This window comes from Stegostoma tigrinum, chromosome 7 (assembly GCF_030684315.1).
Source record: "Stegostoma tigrinum isolate sSteTig4 chromosome 7, sSteTig4.hap1, whole genome shotgun sequence".
In the NCBI taxonomy this organism is placed as follows: Eukaryota; Metazoa; Chordata; class Chondrichthyes; order Orectolobiformes; family Stegostomatidae; genus Stegostoma; species Stegostoma tigrinum.
Genome location: NC_081360.1, coordinates 43647735 through 43669905, shown reverse-complemented (window position 1 = coordinate 43669905; position 22171 = coordinate 43647735). Strand labels below are relative to the sequence as shown.

Sequence of the window (22171 nt, the reverse complement as noted above, 5' to 3'; positions counted from 1 at the left end):
GATTTTAGTGCCAGAAGATGCTGGTGCAATGTTGTCTTCCTCCAGCTCCACACCGTGTTATCTCTGACTCCAGCATTGGCAGTTCTTACTATCACTGAAGGAAAATGCTTGTTGTGATGAATGCTTACTGACGTGATACCTTAACTGATTTTCTCTCTCCGTCAATGCTGTGTTAATTTATAAGAACGTAAATGTCCAGAGGCAGCTCAGAGAAGTTTTATGAGATGAATACCTAGAAAGAGTGGGTTGTCTTCTGCAGAAAGACTGGACAGGTTGGGCTTGTTTTCACTGGACTTTAAAGGAATGAGGGGTGATTTGATGGAACTTTGTAAGGTCCTGGAAGGCTCTGACATAGAAAGGATGCTTCCTCTTTGTCATCAATCCACAACAAATAGGCAGTGTGTTAACATTAGGGGTTATCCTTTCGGGTCAAAATTGAGGTTTGTTTTGTCTCAAGTTGTGACATTTTGGAACTCTGTGCCTCAGAAGGCTGTGAAGGTGGTGTCATTGAATAATTTTAAGCCAGAGGCAGATAGATTCTTGTCATGTAAGGGAATGAAGAATAATCAGTAAGTATGGGAATTTAAAACACAAACAAACCAGCCAAGGTACTACTGAATCGTGGGGTGGGCTGCAGGGGCTGACTGGTGTACTTCTGTTTGGATTTCATACGTTTGCAATTTTAATTTGACTTAGTGACCATCACCGACCTTACACAGCTCATACTCAGGTAGTCTTCTTTTTTTCCGCAAGTTCCCTTTAGTTTGTATTAATTAGAACTTGCTTAAATGTCCCCTTTTTCAAGTTCTTCATGTCTTGCAAAATGTTTCAAGTGTGGTTAATTTTTCTTTCAATACATAAATCCTATTTGTGTTCTGAAGAACAACATTGAACAAGACAAATAAACACACTGATTACAGTCTGACAGTGAAAAGTTTAAAAAGGCTTGATCGCTTTGATCTTCACCGATTTCAGAGTTGAATGTAAAACATGAGGGTCCAAAGCTTACTGGAACCTAAATGACATGGGCTATGGAAAGAAATCCAAGGAAGACGATTTTGACATTGGGTGCAATTTGCTGCATCATTGAAGCAAGTTCTGGGTATTGATTTTCAAGAGGCAGCAGTATGTTACCCATTCGGCAGGGGTGGGTTGATATTGTTTGTTAATGACTTTATTAACTGCACAGCTCACTTCATTAACATCCAATCACTTCCTAAGGGCAGAATAAACATTGAGAATTCTTGACATGGACATTAGAGTGGGTACCTGGGAGATTTCAGTTCACCACTGGCCTCTGGGTTGGTCACCATGCAACAGCATCTCGGGGCAATATCCACGGGCACCATACACACACCTCTCTCGTATATGGACAATGCCGTCTGATAAATTGCAATCCCTCAAGATCCTCATGGTCACTGGCAACTAGCATTGAAAGAGTGTTGCAAGGATACTTTGCGCAAGAGGGAGAAGCACCCAGGTCACGGATTGGAGTAGGGTGCGCATCAAGGCTGCTCACCTACTCTGAGTGCCTCTGTATGTGCTCGCAGCATCCGTGCCTTGCTTTGCCATACCTGGTCAGTTAATGTATAAGTGCTTCGGCCAGAGTCTAAAATACTACCAGTATTTTAGATTAGATTAGATTAGATTCCCTACAGTGTGGAAACAGGCCCTTCTGCCCAACAAGTCCACACCGCCCCTTGAAGCATCCCACCCAGATCCATTCCCCCATAACCCACACACCCCTGAACACTACGGGCAATTTAGCATGGCCGATCCAGCTAGCCTGCACATCTTTGGGCTGTGCAAGGAAACCGGAGCACCAGGAGGAAACCCACACAGGCAGGGGGAGAATGTGCAAACTCCGCACAGACAGTTGCCTGAGGCTGGAATCAAACCCGGGTCCCTGGTGAGGCTGCAGTGCTAACCACTAAGCCACCGTGCTGCCTTAATTGTTGCGCTGACATGCCCTTTTGTGTCAATATTTTACAGTGGAGAGAAACATCTTGCTAAACGTCAGTCTAATATCTAATCCATGTGCCATCTCTGCTTACACAGCAAAAACACTGCACACTTATCTAATTAAATAGCCATGCTGGAAAATGAGTGGGGCTAGTCCTCGGTCTGGTCAAGGGCATTCCACTGTCAGTCCAGGGGTCCTGGTAATATCACTCCGAATGGCCACAGTCAGGAGATACATGTGATTACAGCTTGGGGAGAGTGATGGTCAGTACTGTGATGCCAACACAAACAGTAGGGGAAATTGTTTTTCTTCAGTCAGGGAGCTGCCAACACAGTGGTCAGGGATCTAGTTCGTCATGTCTAGGTGCTGCTCGTCAAAATTGGTCAGAGATCTGGAGTGAATCCATTCCTGTGGGCCATGTGATGATTGCAAGGGGATGCCTATAGGTCCAGTAGGAGGTTTGTTGCTATTAACATGGGGGGGGCAATTAAAGATGAGTGGGGAAATCAGTGGCATGTGTTGAGGCAGGGACAACTGAAAGGGATAACTAAGTCTAAGGATATGCGGAACAGCATCAAGGGCATGGAAAGGGGGTTTGGTTTGTTGACTGTGACTACCACCATGGCTTCTACTACTGTGGGAGTATACAGGAGCAGGGTGCAACCCACATCTACAGGGTATGCCACCACTGACTGTTCTCATGACACAAGAGCTGTTTTGCTTCTGCTGGGATGCTTGTCATTATGCTGGCAGCTACCAAAACTCCTGCATCACAGAGCATTCGTGTCTCTGCTGTATTTGAGAGCCATTTGAGGCTAGTTAGTGAGGTACAATAGCCACTGTGGCCATTGCACAATTCCCCCTAACAAATGCAGAGTGCAGATACAGTGCTGCCCATGTTTCAATGAGGGGCCATGGTGAAGCAGGCAATGAGGTTGCTGTACATGATGGTGAGGCTATCCAGTCCATTACAGACAGAGTACACTACAATCCTCTCTGCACAATTGGAGCATGCAGCGAGATAATGTGCTCAACACTGAGGAACTGGGGGAACAGGAGCAGTCTTTTGACAAGAAACTCAAGAACATTGGGAGGAGGAAACTTTCTTTGTCCACAGAAGACCTCAGCTGTGTTAGCTGCTCCAAGGCAATCAGAGCTTGACCAACACTCAGTTTCAATGAACGACAGCTGGGCATGGTAGGCCATCATGAAATGTTAAATAGTTGTTGGTGATTGTGTCAGCATTTGGTGAGAATTTCATTGTCAGAGCAAACCGCAGCATCTATTGGTTTGTGTGCATTCACTTTTGCTGCGAGAGACAAGAGGTCATATTTGGAATTGTCCAATTACTGATATCGATGTTGCCCGACTAGATAACGAGATGCTACAGGTCTACAGTCAGCACTGGAGACAGAGGAATGGTGGCTCAGGGAGGGCATTTAGATGGGACATTGCTACAGAAAGATCAAGTGTCTAGTGTGGTCACTAAACTGTGACTAGGATGAGAGAATGAGGTTGTAAGTATGAGGGACTGTCAGTCAAATTGGCTATAGATCCTGGGCAACTTTGATGTCTGGCTGCTGAGCCATTAAATTTCTGGTGAGACTCAATGCTACATTGCAAATGCTTGACCAAGAGCAGCCTTTTAAGACTGTCCAGTGTCAGGGATACTGCTCTTTAAATATATGTTCATATTCAACCAGCAGTGAGTTGTGTGGAAACAGTGCGTGGAAAAAACAGCTTAGAACTGGAGGGTAGGTAATTCACAAAGCTAGTTTGCTAAGATTTAGCCAAAGATTTTGAGAGGCTTTGCAACAAGAAAATTTCCAAAAACCTTGACAAAACAGCCAAAAAAAGCTTGCAGCCCAAAGTATTATTTACATTGGAATGCACCATTGTCGTGCATTTCATACCGTTGTTAATTTAAAGTCCTTCAGAATTGAAGTAATGCTCTCCCACATTTCATGCACGGGTATTGAAGTCAATTCTAATGGACAAGAGTCTCTGCAAGGAGATATCTGCCTGATTATCAAGCCCCAGTGTAGGCGGGCAGTGAGTCTTCAAAATTTGTCCCTAATATACTTCACAACTTCTAACTGGCAGTCAAATTTTCCAACCTGATTACTGTTTTCATCAGCAAAGCTCAATTCACTTTGTTATCCCCATTATTCACCTGCTGTGCTGTGTCTGGGTATTGATTAGCTTTCTGTTATTCTCACCAGTATATTGACTCTTCCTTTATACACAGTAATGTCTGGCAACTGACTGAGTGAAGCAATTCACTTCAACTTGGAGACAAGGTCATTGCTGTCACATTATATTCAGCAATCCCGCTGGAAAAGGCAGGCAACTACCTGATAGGGCAATTTCCAGTTGATGATTAAGTGGAAGGAAAATCTTTGAGCGTTGTGGGAATACTTGTCAAAGGGTAATGTTTCCTCGGTATTTGTGTTTAGTTTTGCAGCAATTTGATTTTGGGCGAACAAGTGACATTTTTCCCAGCAATATTGATGCATTCCTTCAATTTTTTTTTAACATTTTCCTTTCCAGGTGACAATGAATTCATTTGGAAGGGCTGATGCTTTCCCAGCAAATGTCTTTCCACAGTATGGAAATCATAGCCATCACTAGTGCAAAACTATAATGAATAGAATACCTGGTTATTTGATCAGTGGAGGCTGGATTATAATTCTTAAATATCTTAATGACAGTTGCCCTGTGTTTTTAAATATATTTAAGAATTGATAGACTTTTTGAGAACCTTTTACCAATGAGCTCAAGCAACAATGAGCTGCTGCAGTTAGCAAATTAAACAGAAGAGCATTAATGGGTAAGTAATTTCTTTAACATAATTCTGATAAGTTTATTCTAAACTTATTCTAAACTTATCATTGTAAATTATTAGAAATTAACTGGTAGAATCAGTGACCAGGACATAAAATAAAAGCAAAAGCAGAATTATTATCCCAGCTGCATAAAAATCAGGTGAATGAATAAGTGGATTAACTCTGTTTCGGTCTTGTGTGCACAATGAGTAAAACATGCTGCACCAATATTTGCCACTTGAATGCCATATAAAACATCAAGTTATCATAAGATGCATTCCTGGCTGCTTTCAAAGATGGTAAATGTAATATCATTGACACTAAGTCATGTATATTTCCAGGCAATTGTGCATTAATCAACACTAACAACATTTATTTCTCAAATATTTCAGTCTATAAATGGTCGAGTAGCATTGTTAGGATTTTAGGTCAGTACATACCATGCAAGAGCTTTGGAAGAAACAGTATTTCATTGATTTCAGCGTGGAGATTGCACGTGGGTGAGGGTGAAGAAATATTTCTGCCAATAAATGAAATCTAATCATTAGTTTCAAAATCTAAAAGGAATCAAATGATCAATGTATTGCTCAGTACCTTACAAAACTGCATTTGGCTTTTTTTGCCACAGCTTTTTTCAAATTTGCTCATGGGTTGTGGATGTCACTGGCTGGTTAGCACTTATTGCCTGTGCCGAGTTGCCCTTCAAAAGGTTGAAGTGAACTGCCTTTTTGAACCACTGCAGTCCTTGTGCAGTAGGTTGATCCACAATCTGCAAAAGAGGGGTTGCAAGAGAAGGTAGCAATCTCTGGATTACTCCCACCACTGAGTACAGAAACAGCAGCATAAAACTGGCTAACGCATTACTGGAGAAAAGTAGGAGCAGGAATGTCAAATTTCTGGTGTAGTGAATCAGTTACATCTCAAAGTAACTTGGACCATTGCCTTTGCAGGAATGTTAGCAAGTGCAGGAGGAGTGGATTTAATTCAATTTGGCAGTGGGTGGGGGTTGTGCATCAGGTTGAAGCAAGAGAGAGGAGGGACCAGGGACATAGAGGACTTGCAGTGGCAAATAAAGAGCAAAACACGCTTCAGATGTCGGAGGAGCCACATAAGGCAGTCAAAACTGGTTTTTAGAATGCATTTACGTGTAATAGGGTCAGTGAGCTGCATAAAGAAGTAGCCACATGAGGCTACGACATATGCTAAACAAAGAACCAGCTCACAAAGAGGATTGGGAACTTAATATTCCTGGTTAAATGGAACAGAGAAAGTGATGCGAAGTATTGATTAAAAAAATCTATTTTGATACTGGAGAGGGATGGTGTTGATGAGGGACAACAAAAAAAATCTATTTGATAGAAGAATTATAGAGGTAGATGCATACTGTTGTCAACCAAACAGTCAAAGTAAGGAAGTGGATAGAGGAAGTTTTCAGTCAGATGCAGAGGAACTATAGCAGATCAGTATTTTGGAAGTGTCAAGGAAGATGAAAAAGGAAAAATCAAGCTTTAAAGTGATTAACTGAAGAAGAACGAATTTCATTGAACGAAACAGGCCAGATGGAACTGAATTAAAAATTGACTGTCTATAGAGTTGGTGTTTAATGGAAATCTTCAAAGAGGAGATTGTTTAGTCAACCATAGGCATGTTCTCCTTTGGAGAAAAATAGGTATTCAAAGCTGAAACTTGTTTTGTAGTGCAGAATTTAGACAATGCTATAAGGAGTCAAGAAGACAAAGCTTTTTGTCTCACACTCATCAGAACTGGGACACATAAAACAGAGCCACAAATATATACAGAATGTGAAGAAAGTGCTAATCATTTGGGCTATCACCAGCATGGAGACACAGAAAGAACACCAAACTGTCAAGTGATAATGGGAACTGCAGATGCTGGAGAATCCAAGATAATAAAATGTGAGGCTGGATGAACACAGCAGGCCCAGCGGCATCTCAGGAGCACAAAAGCTGACGTTTTGTGAGAGACTCTCTCTGATGAAGGGTCTAGGCCCGAAACATCAGCTTTTGTGCTCCTGAGATGCCGCTGGGCCTGCTGTGTTCATCCAGCCTCACATTTTATTACCAAACTGTCAATCTTAGTTCTTAGACCAGGCAGACTCTGATTGGTCAGCGTGTTGGCAGGAGAATGCAGCAGAGATTGTCAGTCTCATTCTCCCTCTTTTGAATGAAACAGCTGCAATGTATGTGCGAATTCCTTTTGTCTATTGAAAGGAAGGCATTGTGATATTGTCAATGCATTATGAATCTAGAGACTTGAATCTTCCGCTGTGCCGTGTGGTGCAAACAATTTTGAACAGATCTAGAAACTCAAGACTGGGCATTAATTGTTTTTGGCCATCAGCAGCAGCAGAATTGAACCCCAACACAAACTGCAAACCTCATGGCCTGGCATATCCTCAATTCACCATCAAGCCAGGGGTACAAACCAGGCCAATGAGGTGTGAAGGAAAAACAATGAGGCACCTAAAGAAGCTACAACAGACTTATGTGCCAAACAGCAAATACAGCAAGTGACAGACAGCTAAACAACCCTGCTCCCAATCGATCAGATCTAATCGCTACAGTCCTGCCACATTCAGTTGTGAGTGGCAGTGGACAATTAAACAAGTCACCAGAGAATGTAGGTCTACAAAAGTTCCCACCATCATAGATGGTGGAGCCTGGTGTATCAGTGCAAAAGATAAGGCTGAAGCATTTTTACCAATCTTCAGCCAGAGGTGCTGAATAGATTAGATTCCCTACAGTGTGGAAACAGGCCCTTCTGCCCAGCAAGTCCACACTGCCTCTTGGAGCTTCCCACCCTGACCCATCCCCCTATAACCCACACACCGCTGAACACTACGGGCAATTTTAGCATGGCCAATCCACCTAGCCTGCACATCTTTGCACTGTGGGAGGAAAATGGAGCACCCGGAGGAAACCCACGCAAACACGGGGAGAATGTGCAAACTCCGCACAGACAGTTACCCAAGGCTGGAATCGAACCCAGGTCCCTGACGCTGTGAGGCTGCAGTGCTACTGAGCCACCATGCCACTTGAGATAATCCATCTCAGCCTCTTCCAGAAGTCCTCAGCATCACAGCCACCAGTCCTCAGCCAATTTGATTTATTCCAGGTATTATCAAGAAACAGCTGAAGGCACTGGAGACTACCAAAGCAATGGAGCTTGGCCATACTCTGACATTAGTACATGAAAACTCCAGAAACTGTCTTGCTCCTGGCCGAGCTATACCAGTATAGCTACAACACTGGCATATATCCAGCAATGTGGGAAACTGTCCAGGTATGTCCTGTGCACAAGAAGTAGGTCAAATCTAATTTGGCTAATGACCATCCCATCAGCCTATTCTCAATGATCAGGGTAGTGATAGAAGATGTCATCAAGCAGTACCCACACAGCAATAATCTGCTCACTGATGCTAGTTTGAATGTTGCCAATCTCATTACAGCTGGGTTTGAACATGGGCAAAAGAGCTAGGCTCCAGAGGTCAAATGAGAGTGTCTGCCCTTGACATCAAGACTGCGTTTGAGTGAACGGGGCAGCAAGGAGCTCTGGCAAAACTGGAATGGAAAAGAGTCGGGGGAAACCTCCCTGCTGGCTAGAGTCATACCTGGCACATAGGAAGATGGCTGTGGTGTTGAAGGTCAATGATCTCAGCTCCAAGACATCTCTCCAGGACTTCCTCAGAGAAGTGTCGTAGGCCCAACCGGGTTCAGCCCAGCCACCTTCAGCCCCTTTGTCAATGATGCTCCCTCCATCTTAAGGTGTTTGTCGATGACTACATGCTGTTCAACACCTTGTGTAGCTGAAGCAGTCCATACCCAGATGCAGAGAGACCTGGATAATATCAACTTTGGCTGACAAGTGGCAAGTAACATTCATGCCTCACAAATGCCAGGCATTGGCTGTCTCCAACAAGAGAGATGCCTTGACATTCAGTGGCATAACCATTGCTAATTCCCCCACTAGAGACATCCAGGGATACCACTGACCAGAAATAAACTAAGCATTTATATACTAAACAAAACAAAAGCCCAAAGAATTGCAGATGCTGGAAATGGCTGTTCTTCAGAACGGTCTGAAGAAGGGTCACTGGACTTGAAATGTAAACTCTACTTTCTCTCCACAGATGCTACCACACCTGCTAAGTTTAACCAGCAATCTCTATTTGTGTAACTATTTCTATATTATGGCAACAAGAGAAGAGGCTGGAAGTTTGCTGAGTAATTCACCTTCTGACTTCCCAAATACTGACCACCATTTACAAGGCACAAATCAGGAATACTCTCTGTATGCTTAGATGCACACAGCTCTAACAACATTGAAGAAGCTCATTATTATTCACGCCAAAACTGGCCAGTTACGTGCACAAATTGAGTTCTTCCACCACAGGTGCACAGTAGCAGCAAGGTACACTACATAAATTCATCAAGGTCCCTGGGACAGCACCTTCCAACAGCCTTATCCTTGTCATCTAGAGGGTAAGGGTAGCAGATACATAGTGACATCAACAGCTACAAGTTCCCTTCCAAGACATTCACCATCCTGACTTGGAAATACCTTGCTGCTCCTTCACTGTCATTATGACAGGGTGCTGGTGCTCCCTCCTTATCAGCACTGTGAATGCTCCTAAACCTCAATGATTGGAGGAGTTCAAGAAAGCAGCTCACCACCATCTTTTCAAGGTCAATAATGAGCGCTGACCTTGTCAGTGAAGCACACATCCCTCGAATGAGCTAGAAAAACACAGGAACAAGGTTCTGTGTATTAAGCTTCTGACATGTGAAAACACTTCAGACTGTAAGCCCAAATGACAATCTTAAATTGGTTTTCAGAGTAATTCTTAACACAATCTGGCTTACTTAGTGAACAATTTCAAACCAAAGCCTCTGATTTACCATGTGTACTGCCATGGGATTGCCATTGGTAAATTAGAAGCTATAAGTGATTACAAAATATGCTCTATTGCAATTAAAAGGGAAAACATTATCCAATTGGAGAAGGATGTAGCTTGATGCTTTCCTTGCAAAATTTAAGTTATATGATGTGGTGTCATTTCTAAAGTGCAAACTTATTTTACAGGGCCAAAGTGGTGGTTCATAAATCCAGAAGAATAAGAGCAGAATTAAGCCATTCGTCCCATCTAATCTGCTCCACTATTCGACTGTGGCTGATATGTTTCTCAACTCCATACAATTACAATTTAGCACATAATGTAGTTCAACGAAAGAGGTGTAACTTTTTCCAAGATTTCTACAGTGAGATTAGCTTGTAGGAAGTGGAGTCCGTGTCAATTCAAATGATTTTTTCCAGCAGGAACACGAACAGCACATCTTGTGGAGGATTAGGAAATCAATGACAACATCTTCTGAATTTCTCCCTGTGCAGATGCCAGAAGTTGCTGTCAGTTTCACAGATGTAATAACAGCGAATGTTGACATTTTCACCATCATTACAAGTGCAAAATGCAGACTGATATTGTTAATGATGTGAAGTGCAAATATTTCTGTTATTCCAGACTTGATGGCAAAACTTTAGCTAAAATGATCAGTTGTTGAGCTTAAACTATGTGGAATGTCAATAAAAGATAATAAAGTGTGAAGCTGGATGAACACAGCAGGCCAAGCAGCATCTCAGGAGCACAAAAGCTTTTGTGGTCCTGAGATGCTGCTTGGCCTGCTGTGTTCATCCAGCTTCACACTTTATTATCTTGGATTCTCCAGCATCTGCAGTTCCCATTATCTCTGGAATGTCAATAAAGATCTTTTACAGACAGACATCTTTTATTTCATGATATCTCTTAATAAAGTCCTGTCTTAGTTTGGCTAACATAATAACAAAAGGCTCTCAGTATGAGATTAGGAAGTTAGTATGCAGATCACTACCAAGTAAAAAAATACCTTCCAAGATAGGCAAGGTGCAGTGGCCAGATGTGCCAGAATTCTTTGGTGTAATGCTACAGCTCTTAAATATAAATCTAGTGCCTGCACTTTATTTAATTGCTTAGAACCTTGTTGCTCACAGGGATAATAAAAAGAAATCTGGGCTCCAGATGTGGAAATCCCCTACTTAATAGCTAAACTAGCTTAAAAACAGCTTTTGGCAGTCCCGATAAGATTAATCTGAAACTATGAAAGATCTTATGGTTTATGAGCACTCTCACCACTACCACTAGCTTCCCCGAAACCGACACAAGACATTACTCATTGCACTATACACCTGCAGACAACAGGCACCAATTAATACATTATCCAGCTCATAAGCAGGGTTTGACCATGAAAGAAAGATTGGAATGGATGCCATATTTATGAAAGGCTGTTACATTTTAAGATTGCATAAACAAACAGGATAGAAAGGACAATCAAAGAGTGCAGCTCATAAAAAAACAGGGTGTGGAAGAAAGGAGATAATGTGACCAAATGAGAAGCTTAACAGGATACACTTGGTAATAAGTTTGGTATCAAGGTGGAAGAGAAAAATCAAACAAATCAGAAATGTGTAAATGGAGAATGTTTATAGAAACAGATGGAAAGGAAAGAAGTTTATGGAAAAGACAAAAAAAAGAGGGAAGCAAGCTTTAATAAGCAGGTTGTGTTAGTCACAGAGAGTGAAAAAAATGAGGGAAAAAGACACTAAAAGGAAACATCACTAATTTGAGACAAGAGAGATTTGGTAGAGACTTAAGTTTTCCAAAGCCATCCTCACATAAAACACCATCTCATCAAGAACTTCATTACATGCAACAAATAGACAAAAATATTAAACATAAGGTAAATTTTAAAATATATTTTCACTTTGAAATGCATGTAAACACTGTAAAGTTTAGGTACAAAGCCTCTACATGTTAGTAAGAAGCTAATCGATAAATCAATGCAGGCCGCAGACTTTATTTTGAATGCTGGGTCCTGAGGTTCAGTGCCAAATCTACAGGGTAATCAGACCAGTCAGATTAACATTGAAGGACACAAGCCACATGCCATTTGTTGATCATCATACTCCCCAACCCCTCAACACCTCTCCATCATCTCCATCTAGTCAAAGTTGTGATGGATGACTAACTGTTCATCAGAATGTCGAATCAAAAACTAAACACTATTCAAGTAGCTCTCTGACACACAGCTTCTTCCTAACTTCACTTGTATCTCCTGTCACTTAATGCTTATGACAGCAGCAAATGACACAGGCATTCAGCATTGCCAACAAACAACCGTTCAGACGGTGGAAAGGGAAATCCTGCCATTCTAGAAGGCTTGGGCCATGTTATCCCTATACATGAGTACAAAGGATTGAGTAGGTGATGCAGGCTGTTTTACAAATATGCACTGGAATTTACCGCAGTACACCCAGAGCAAGACCCCAAAGGTAAACAACAAAAAGAAATAAATCTTCCAATAAAATACAGGAACAAGTTGTAATATTTGCTAACTTGTTAAATAACCATGCAACAGTAACAGGATTAGCTGTGGGTGAAAAACTACACAAGAACAGAAGGAATCCCTCTTGAAGATGATGCCCCAGACAAAAAAGGCACTAAAAGGAAACATCACTAATTTGAGACAAATAAGATTTGGTAGAGACTTAAGTATTCCAAAGCCATCCTCACATAAAACACCATCTCATCAAGAACTTCATTACATGCAACAAATAGCCAAAAATATTAAACATAAGGTAAATTTTAAAATATATGTAAATAAGGATGAGTTACGGGATGATCTTGAGAAGCATGATATCGGAATGACCAATCATAACCAGAATGTATATATTTACATAAGTGGGCAAATTAAACGCTGAATCCAGCAAAGATTTCAGAGCAACAAGTAGTTAGTGCAACCACAGCATGGAATCAAAGATATCTAGTTTTGCATAAAATGACCACTGTCCCTCAGTGATGAGATGAGTAAAAAACACCAATGCCAAAATGACCAGTTTCTAATGATTCAACATTGAACTATAATGCTATTTTGGCAAATAAATTAAACACCCATTAATTGCAATATGCTCAATGTGCCCAAAAATAGTTCTCGTGAAATCCATGGGACAAGCCAAGATTGATGGTGTTAACTGACTACGTAGCAACCAGACAAAATGAATGCCAATGGTAATTTTAAATGTAATATCCATGGTGAAATCATGGGCCATTTGTGACTCCTCGTATAAACAGCTGGATTGATGAAGATGAAGGCAAAATATGGATTGATATTGTATGGGATAGGCTGGGACCTAGGTGAAGAAAGCACTACATTCAGAGACCAAATAGTGGATAAGATCAGAATCTGGCTATGATAAAAAAAACACCGTACTGCAATTATATCCAGGGGTCCAATGTCCACAGTTCAACTTTTGAATATGTGCCTTTAACAAACCATTCAAGAATCACATTTACACATCAGATGGAATTGGTGGACAGTTGATGGAGATAAAACCTCCCCAGGGAGTGGAAATGTGTGTGCTCAATGTTTTGCGTGGTTTCGTTATTAAATTGTAGAATGCAATTAGGGCACAAATTGTCGCCAGATTGTTCCAAAATGCAGAATATTGATTTCAATGGAAATCAGAGAAATTTCAATCTTCAATGTGGAATCTAGGTGACTCTAAATGAATTGGATGATCTCTTTGAATTAGATGCTAAACTTAAAGGGTTTTTAATAAAAGTTTCTATTGTGGTTAAAGGTATTTCTGGATGATTATACTGCCCAATAAACAGTGCCACATTAATTTAATGTGAATTACCAGCTTATTGTTTTATACTTCAAAATGACAATCCCAATACCTCCACACACCCAGCCCCCAGGCCCACCCCCACACACTGCCTACCTCCACCAATTGTACACACTTTATCCTTTGCATCAAAGTTGACAACTATTTTGAAATGATTTTTGCAGGCTGCAATGGTAACCTTGTTCAGCATCATTTCTGGTCTTGGTTTCCTGTGTCTGTGTTACACATAATCTACAGGATACAAGCAGTAATTATCTAAACTCATCAAAGAGCAGGATATGGCTGGACTAGAATCCAGGTAACCAGGCTAAAACTCAGGCTCAAATTCACTAGTCCTAGTAATGGTGACCATGATGAGTTGCTGTACAAACAATCTGGTTCACTAATATGAGACCACATGTGACTCCAAATCCACAGCAATGTCATTGGCTCTTTCATGCCCTCTGAACTCATGTAGCAAGCCACTCAGTTCAAAGGCAATTAAGCAAGAACAACAATAGCTTGCCTTTCCTGAGAAACCCAGATACCATATAAGGCTGATAAAGAAGCCTCCTCTCCTACAACATTTGTACCTCTTGCCTTTTGTGGTGGTAAGTTCATAGCTTCACTTCCAAGTCACCCTTCGTTGATATCTGTCTTTATTACTTCACCATTTTCAGATCAATATTCCAGATATCCCTATCTAACACTATTGTGGGAGAACCATCGCCACATGAACTCTAGTAATTCAAAAACAAAGTCGCCCAGCATTTTCTTGAATAACCAGGAATGGGCAATAGAGTATTGCCAACATTTCAAATTTTTAAAAAATCTTCAAAACTGCACACCATGTCCTATTTTACAATGCAAAGATTAGTAACAGCCTACATATCTCTCTTCCATAGATGTGAAAAAGTTATTTTTTAATTACCTTTCCAATTTAATCATGTATGGTAGTATTGTGCTTTTCAGTATAAGAGAATTGTTTGATAGTGACAGCCTTCGCAGGTCAAATATAATTGCAAAACGGCCAACAGGATACAAGATATAACCATATTGTTACTTATTCTTTCCTAAAAATACTCAAGGTTTTGTCAATTTGCCTAAATTTCCTTCAAATATTTTAATACTACATGTCTCCCCCCACAACAACCAATGCTGTAAAAGATATTTTAAAAAATGACTCCAAATTTACCACTTTCTTTCTGAGGGAGTGTCTAATTGCTGCTGGATGCATTTACACCAGTACAGCAGAGATTCAGAAATTCAACTTGGGAAAAAGGTCTGAAAATCTTTGGTTTCTGAATATGGGTTGTACTTAAAACGAGTATTTGCTTTCTATTTTTCATTATTGCAGTCTCCTTTAAGCTCTTTTACAATAGTTCTTCCTTCATTCTGGATTCTATGTTCTGATAATTTCAGAAATGAATATTCATGCTTGCTTAATATTCAAATGTCTTCAAAGGTCACAAATTGAAATGCTCACTGACATTTTATTAAGGGTTAGCAGGTATAGCAACACTGCAAGCAGTGAGTAAAAATACTTAACGTTCTGAATAGGTTAGTGATAATTAAATCTTTATCAACACATAATTTCAATTTCAATTTTCCTCCCTGAAAACATGAATCAAAATTACAATTTCAGCTCACCAACATTCTCCAGGATACTGTGATAAACTACTTCCAGATCAATGGCTCCCTTGCATCAAGAAACACTATGTTGGCCCCAAGAAACACTGGAATAGACAAGAAAACAAATGTCTAGAATACTGTCATGTATGTACATAATTATTACAGAGGAAGGGTGAGACTTAAGTAAGTCAAAACAGTGAGATCCTTGCAAGTATCAAAAATAATTTTAAAACCTCAGTAAATAATTGAAGCCATCACATCCAGGGAGTTACCACTGATCAACAGCTTAATTGGCCAATTCAAGTAAATACTGTAGTTTCTAGGGCAGTTCAGAGACTGGGAATTCTGTGATCACTTGATTTTCCACCATCTTTGAGACATACATCAGGAATTTAATGAAATATTCTCTACTTGCCCATCTTATGATCTCTGTAGAGACTACATTTTTAAAAAGAATTTTGAGCTTTCAGTTAATAGCTGAAAGGACATAAGATTTCCTCTTTCAAGTCTGTGACTCTAACAAAACAAAAGTGAAAGCACGATTGACTGAACGTTATCTTTGTCAGCACCATATATGTTTTCTTACACTGCAACCAAAAAGACTTCTCAGATATATTTTATACTGTCTTTGAAGTGGACATTCAATTCTCCTGGAGCCAGTCCTAAGTGATTCTTAACTCTTGGGGGTTACCTCTGTTCTTTTTTTCCTGGGAAAATCTGAATCTCCGAACTGTCTTTCAGTAAGGTCTCCTTCCTCAAACATTGCTCCTCTATTGGAAGCGAGGCAAATTTCCCAACTCCTCATGAATTTGACCTTTTCAATTTGAGTGAGCGCTCCTCCCTGCATTCATGTTTCGTGAATCACAACATCTTGTTGCCCAAAACTGTCGTCTCTTGGTTGCTAATCTTGGCAGACTAACCATATGGATACTTTCAGGGATATCTTTGATCCTTCTCCTCTCAATGCTAATATCCATGACAATACTGAATCACATACAGCAGAAATATCAGATTGTCTTCAAGACTCCGACTTTCTTTTATAATGGGAGTAAACAGTTTTAAGCACAACTATTTACGACCCAATCCTGTATTCTCAACACTTTTCTGGGGCTTTGGGCACTTAGTCTGTCTATTGTTAAAACATAGGCAGCTGCCACTGACTACAAGTGTAAACAGTTTGCATATCTTCCCATTATAATAATATGTGACCCTAATTATCAATCACCCAGACTTGCTGTTGGGCAAACTTCAGAATAGGCCAAAAATAATAAGACCACAAGACATAGGAGTGGAAGTAAGGCCATTCAGCCCATCGAGTCCACTCCGCCATTTAATCATGGCTGATGCGCATTTCAACTCCACTTCCCTGCACTCTCCCCGTAACCCTTGATTCCTTGTGAGACCACTTTCATAATCCTTTTATCTTACCTTAAAAGACACGGTTCCAAAACATAACAATCATATAAACCTCATTAATGTAACAGGAGGACGGGTGCAGTTCCAATTTAAGAAGTTTGACACCATTCAAGACAAAGCAGCCCACTTGATCAGCATGCCATCCACCACCATATTTGCTTACTCCAAAATGAATACAGAGGTGTACCATCTGTAGGACACACTTGCCAAGCTTCCTTCAATAGCACCCTAAACCCAATAGCTCTACGGCCTAAAAGAACAGTTAAGTCATTGGAATTTTCTACCTGTAAGGTTTCCTCCAGGCTACCCACCATCTTCACTTATAACCATACTGTCATTCCTTCATTATTGCTGCATCTTCGTTGTATGGATTACAATCATTCAAGAAAGCGGCTCACCAAGCTGCTTTTAGAGGTAGTTAGGGATGGACAACATGGGCTAGTTTTTGGGTTCACATTCGATGAAAGAAGAAAGAAAGTGCTGAAAACTAATAGATTATTATTTTTCAAACTTCAGGATTTGTGCCTTACACAATATTGCACAATGTTGTAAATAGTAGAAATATGTAAGTTGCACAGCACTATACGGCCCACAAAAATATCCATGACTTTGTTTCAAAATTTAGAGTATATATGCTACATTTTCACATTTGTAAATTATAATCAGATTAAATTTTATCTTCAGTGTGAGTTTTAACCATAATTAAATATTAGCAAAAACCTCAGAACTCTGCGAACTTGAATGCTAAAATAGATGAATGTATCCTTGTCCTCCAATTGAAACATACATCATCTTATACAAGAGACAACAAACTTTATTCATTTTTCTTTCATGCCTGTTTCAGTACTGCTCAGAGCCAGCAGGTCTTGTGGTCTCACTTAAGGAATGATTGTGTTGATTTCTTTCCTGAATTAATGTTTAGAAGGTAACAGATGATTTTCCATGCTGTATATCTCTCTGACTTTGATTCTAAAAGAAAATTAACAGCAATGACTGCCAGTTATTGCACATTTAAACAGATTAAATAATAGTCTCTGGTGCCTACCTCTGAACCAAGCAGCCTAGGTTCAAGACCAATCTGCTTCAGAGGTGTGTTCTAACATCCCTGGACAGGTTGACTGGAAAAGAATGATCTCTGCTGGCCATATTTGGTGAGAGGCAAAGTCATTCTGTTGTGTACGCCAGCACCTCTGGATATAAAGAGAAAAACAAGCCTCTGATGAGGCCTCTTGTGGCACAATGATATGTCCCTACCTCTAGGCAAGGAGACCCGGGTTCAAGTCCTACCTCCTTCAAAGATATGTTATAAAATCCCTGACCAGCTTGATTGGTGAATATCTAACAGTCTCTGGTTAGTCATGCGTGCTTTCAAAAGGACACAAAGAAGTGCCCATAATGTTAATAGAATCAAATTTGAAACATTTCTCAACAAAACTGCGCAGAGGAGAAACTGACATTTGCACCAGCATGATAAACTGTCTCTAAAAATGTCTTGCGCCATATGGAGAAAACTGGCATTGGCACAAAGTGCCAACTTTCACACAGGCACTCACACACACTTTTAGCTTACCTCTTGTTAAACTTGAAATCCATTAGAGTAACAGGAAGGGGGTTAGGGCAGAGGATGAGGAAGGGGAGCAGATTGATGATAATGATGAGGAGGACACAGAATTTACTCCTTATGAATAATAATAATGTCGGAGAAAGAGATGAATACGGAGAAGAAATTAAAGTCAAACCCACTTATGGATTTCTGAACAAACATCCAACCTGTGCTCATGACTACAATTCTTGATTCTAAAGCTGTTGTTGCTTGACTTTTCTCAATTATGCACCAACTGCAATGTTTTCACTCAGTGGATAGAGTTCCTAAAGATGTGTAACTCATGCCTCAGGATGGCAGAGGACTGTAAAAGGTGAGAATTTTCCATCTTAGTAGTGAAGTGTAGGAGAAAACCGCTTTGGTATTAAGGTTGTGAAATCCAGTAAACACGATAAGTAGTATGCTCAGGGAACATTAAACGTACATGCAGGTGTGAGATTCCAAGGATGTATAAAACTGGTCAGTATGACTCTTGAGTGCACAACTTAATTTATCATGGTGATCTGCAGAATATTTTTTCATTGTTACAGATACTAATGGATTCATAAGGTAGCTGTACTAGAATTGTGGCATCTTCCAATTTAAGAAGTGGTGGAGAATGAAGAGATTGCTCGCTCAGTCAGCTCTTATTGGCCATTTCTATATGTCTTCAGAGACTGGCATTGAACTGCCTTTTCGAACCATCGCAATCCATTTGGCATATGCCTACCTGCAATGTTGTAAAAGGAGAGGATTCAAACATTTTGACTCAATGGCAATGAAGGAATTTCCAAGTTAGGATTGTGAGGGATGTGGGTGGAACTTGCAGGTGGTAGTGTTTCCATGTATCTACAGCCTTTGTCCTACTAGATGATGGTAGTTGTGGGTCTGGAAGATGTTGTTTAAGGAACCTTGGTGAATTTCTACAGTGTATCTTGTAGATAGTACACACTGTTGCTAATGAGCATCAGTGGTGGAGGGACTTAATGCTTGTTGCTTTGGCACAATGGAGCAGGCTACTTTGTCGTGAATGATAACAAACTTTTTGAGTGCCATTGGATCTGCACTCATCCAGGCAAGTGGGAGTATTCCAACATATTGCTGACTTGCTTTGTAGAAAAGATTATGGAAAAGCAACTTTCTTTAAATGTTCAAATCCAGTCCACCATGAAATGAAAATAACCGGTTTATCAGAGACTGCAGTTTCTCTGGGTAGCAACACACTGCTGTCCCCATCACAGCATAACTCCTGTGGTGTAAAACAGGTAGCACTGTACAAGCACAAACTTCAGAGAGACAGCCAGCAGCTGCTCTTTCAATTCCCTGCGAGGAACAAGCTGCCCTGACTTGAAGGCCACCTCAGACCTACTCAGCCTGTGGTAGTACAGAAGCAGCTGCATATTGGATCTGGGTGGAGCACTGTATCAGGAGAAAACAGGGCAGATTTAATTACCTTAGGAAGCACAATGTCAAATAAAGAGCTTCTACTCGCTTTTGATCTGTTAAATTATTACTGACATAGTAAAGTAAATGCAAAAGAGGATGGATTAGTTATAATGTTATTGAATGGACTTCAGATCAATCAATTTGTCTTTTCTGTGAATGAGGGGTACTGGAAAAGGACTAATAACAAAGGTGACAAAAGCTTGATTGTGTTCACAACATAAGAAAATTTAGGCAACAGCTTTGCTCTGCCGATCACTGCAAAAGTGACTGGGGAGACAGCTGTGAGATTCAACCTAAAGCACTCCACTGTTGCTTCAAAAGAAAGAAGGATGATAACATCCCCAATAATATCACATATGCCTTATCTTAGATGCGAATTGCTGTGCACAGCACAGCAGACTAAAACTTTTGTAGTAGTATAAGTGGTAGTATTGTGCAGAAACCCTCCTGAACTGTTCAGGTCTTTGGTAATCTTGATAATCTAACATAACAAACACTCTAGTGAAGGCATATGGTGTCCATGTAATTCTCAGTGGTACCGATATAGTTGGGAGCCTGGGTTAGTATGCTTTATCCACAAGCCATCTGCAATATCTGTCAGCTCATGAGTCCTGCATAGGTGCAGACTGATTTCTTCACATCTTTGACAACATTTTTCAAATGCTTTAATGAAGTAAAGCATCCCAAGGTGCAACAAATTAACAACCACCTTACAGACCAGTAAACAATTCTTTCATGTAACATTTAACCCTCCCCCACTCCTGGATAATGCTCCCAGTTCTTATGAATGAACTACTCCTGCAGGCAATTACCTTACACCAGATCCAAACATTCATAGTCTGTCACAGGAAAAATACATACCAGCCTTTATTTAGAGTTGGCTTTGCTCTGTTAAACCATAACTAAACAAACTGCTGCCTTGCCTGCTATTTATAAAGGCTGAATTGAAATCTGTACATGCTGAGCTGTGAAATCCACTGACTAAACCAAACACCATCCATGAATAGCTAGCTGCTCTAAGAAGATTCAGAACAATTAACATTAAAAGAAAAATACTACGAACGTGGGTTCCAGAGATGACATACTCAGTGCTTGATGATTGGAGCACATTGAGTCTCTCTCACCAACTCTTGCAAATTACGGCTTTCAGCAGAAGCTGCTGGTTGCTGAGGCTGAGCAGTACAATATTACATTTTTGCACTTCAGATTGGAAGACACAATGAAGATCCTGGTGCATTATGTCGGCTGAACCCAGTGAACTAAGAAAACAAAATATTTCTTTCAGTAAGAATGATTTTTAGCTTAAAAATCTTTGGTTATTTAGATTGTCTGAAGGTGTTAATCTATTTACTTTAAGGCACTGCAGACTTAGTGATGAGCTGATTGATACCTGTGGAATAATGAAAGGGCACAGGATTGGATAACTTTGATAGGTTAATCCAGTCTAAGAATTGAGGAAAACTTTATGTGAGTTTATCATACATATGGGTAGGAATAGGCTACTCTTTTCCCTAATACCAGTTTGCCTCTGAAGCTGGTAGAGTGAGTGTTGAAGCTTCACGTGTCTTCAAGAGGAAGCTGGAAACTTACTGGGAAAAATCAAACAGAAGGTATATGCATTTATGGATCACCTTAGTTCATGCGATCACCTAGGCTTGTTTTGATCACCTGAGGGAAGTCAGAGAGTTATTTTATACTGTGTTTTACACCTTACTGACGCCAATTTTAAAAAGTTCACTCGTGGGACATGGGCATCACTGGCTGGCCAGCATTTATTTTGCATCCTTAGTTGCCCTTGAGGAGGTGGCAGTGAGCTGCCTTCTTGAGCTGCTGCAGTCCACATGCCATAAGTTGACCCACAATGTCCTTGAGGAGGGAATTTCCAGATTCTGACCCAGCAACAGTGAAGGAAAGGTGATATATTTCCAAGTTAGGATGATGAGTGGCTTGGAAGGGAACTTGCAGGTGGTGGTGTTCCCAGCTATCTGTTGCCCTTGTCCTTTCAGACGGAAGTAGTTGTGGGTTTGGAAGATGCTGTGCAAGGATCTTTGATGAATTTCTCCAGTGCATCAGTGGTAGAGGGAGTGGATGCTTGTGGATTCAGTGCCAATCAAGAGATACTTTGTCCTGGATGGTTCTTGAGTGTTGCCTCATCCAGGCAAGTGGGGAGTACTCCATCACAGTCCTGACCTGTGCTTTGTAGATGGTGGACAGGCTTTGGGGAGTCAGGAGGTGAGTTTACCGCAGTACCCCTAGCCTCTGGCTGGCTCTTGTAGTCATTACATTTATGTGATGAGTCCAGTTGAGTTCTTGGTCAGTGATAAACCCAAGGCCACTGATAATAGTGGGGCTCAGTGATAGTAATACATTTGAATGTTAAGGGGTGGCGATTAGATTGCTTCTTTTGGGAAATGGTTATTGTTGGCAATTGTGTGGCACATATGTTACTTGCCACTTGTCAGCCCAACTGCTTCTTCCTTATTTTGCTTTTTCCAGAAAATTTACAAAAGCGATTGCATGGGCAAGGTGATGGAGGGCAATGATGTTTTGTTTTCATGAATTTCCAGCCAGCATGAGAATGGGATGTGG

The 22171-nt window shown here is 40.6% G+C and overlaps 1 protein-coding gene across 13 annotated transcripts in view; it reads right to left on the bottom strand.

Annotated features, from left to right (window-relative positions):
- znf385b (zinc finger protein 385B) overlaps positions 1–22171 on the bottom strand; it is a 350354-nt gene that overhangs the window by 64431 nt on the left and 263752 nt on the right. For 2 of the 13 annotated variants that reach the window (XM_048535405.2, XM_048535406.2), the window contains exons 2-3: positions 15157–15242; positions 5229–5308 (exon numbers count right to left, since the gene is read on the bottom strand). The exons of 9 other annotated variants lie outside the window; for them this stretch is intronic. In XM_048535405.2, coding sequence (XP_048391362.1) covers positions 5229–5261 — 33 coding nt within the window. In that variant the 5' untranslated portion in view covers positions 5262–5308; positions 15157–15242. The remainder of the gene's footprint in view (positions 1–5228; positions 5309–15156; positions 15243–22171) is intronic. 2 more of the 13 variants (XM_048535408.2, XM_048535407.2) reach the window with 2 other exon arrangements.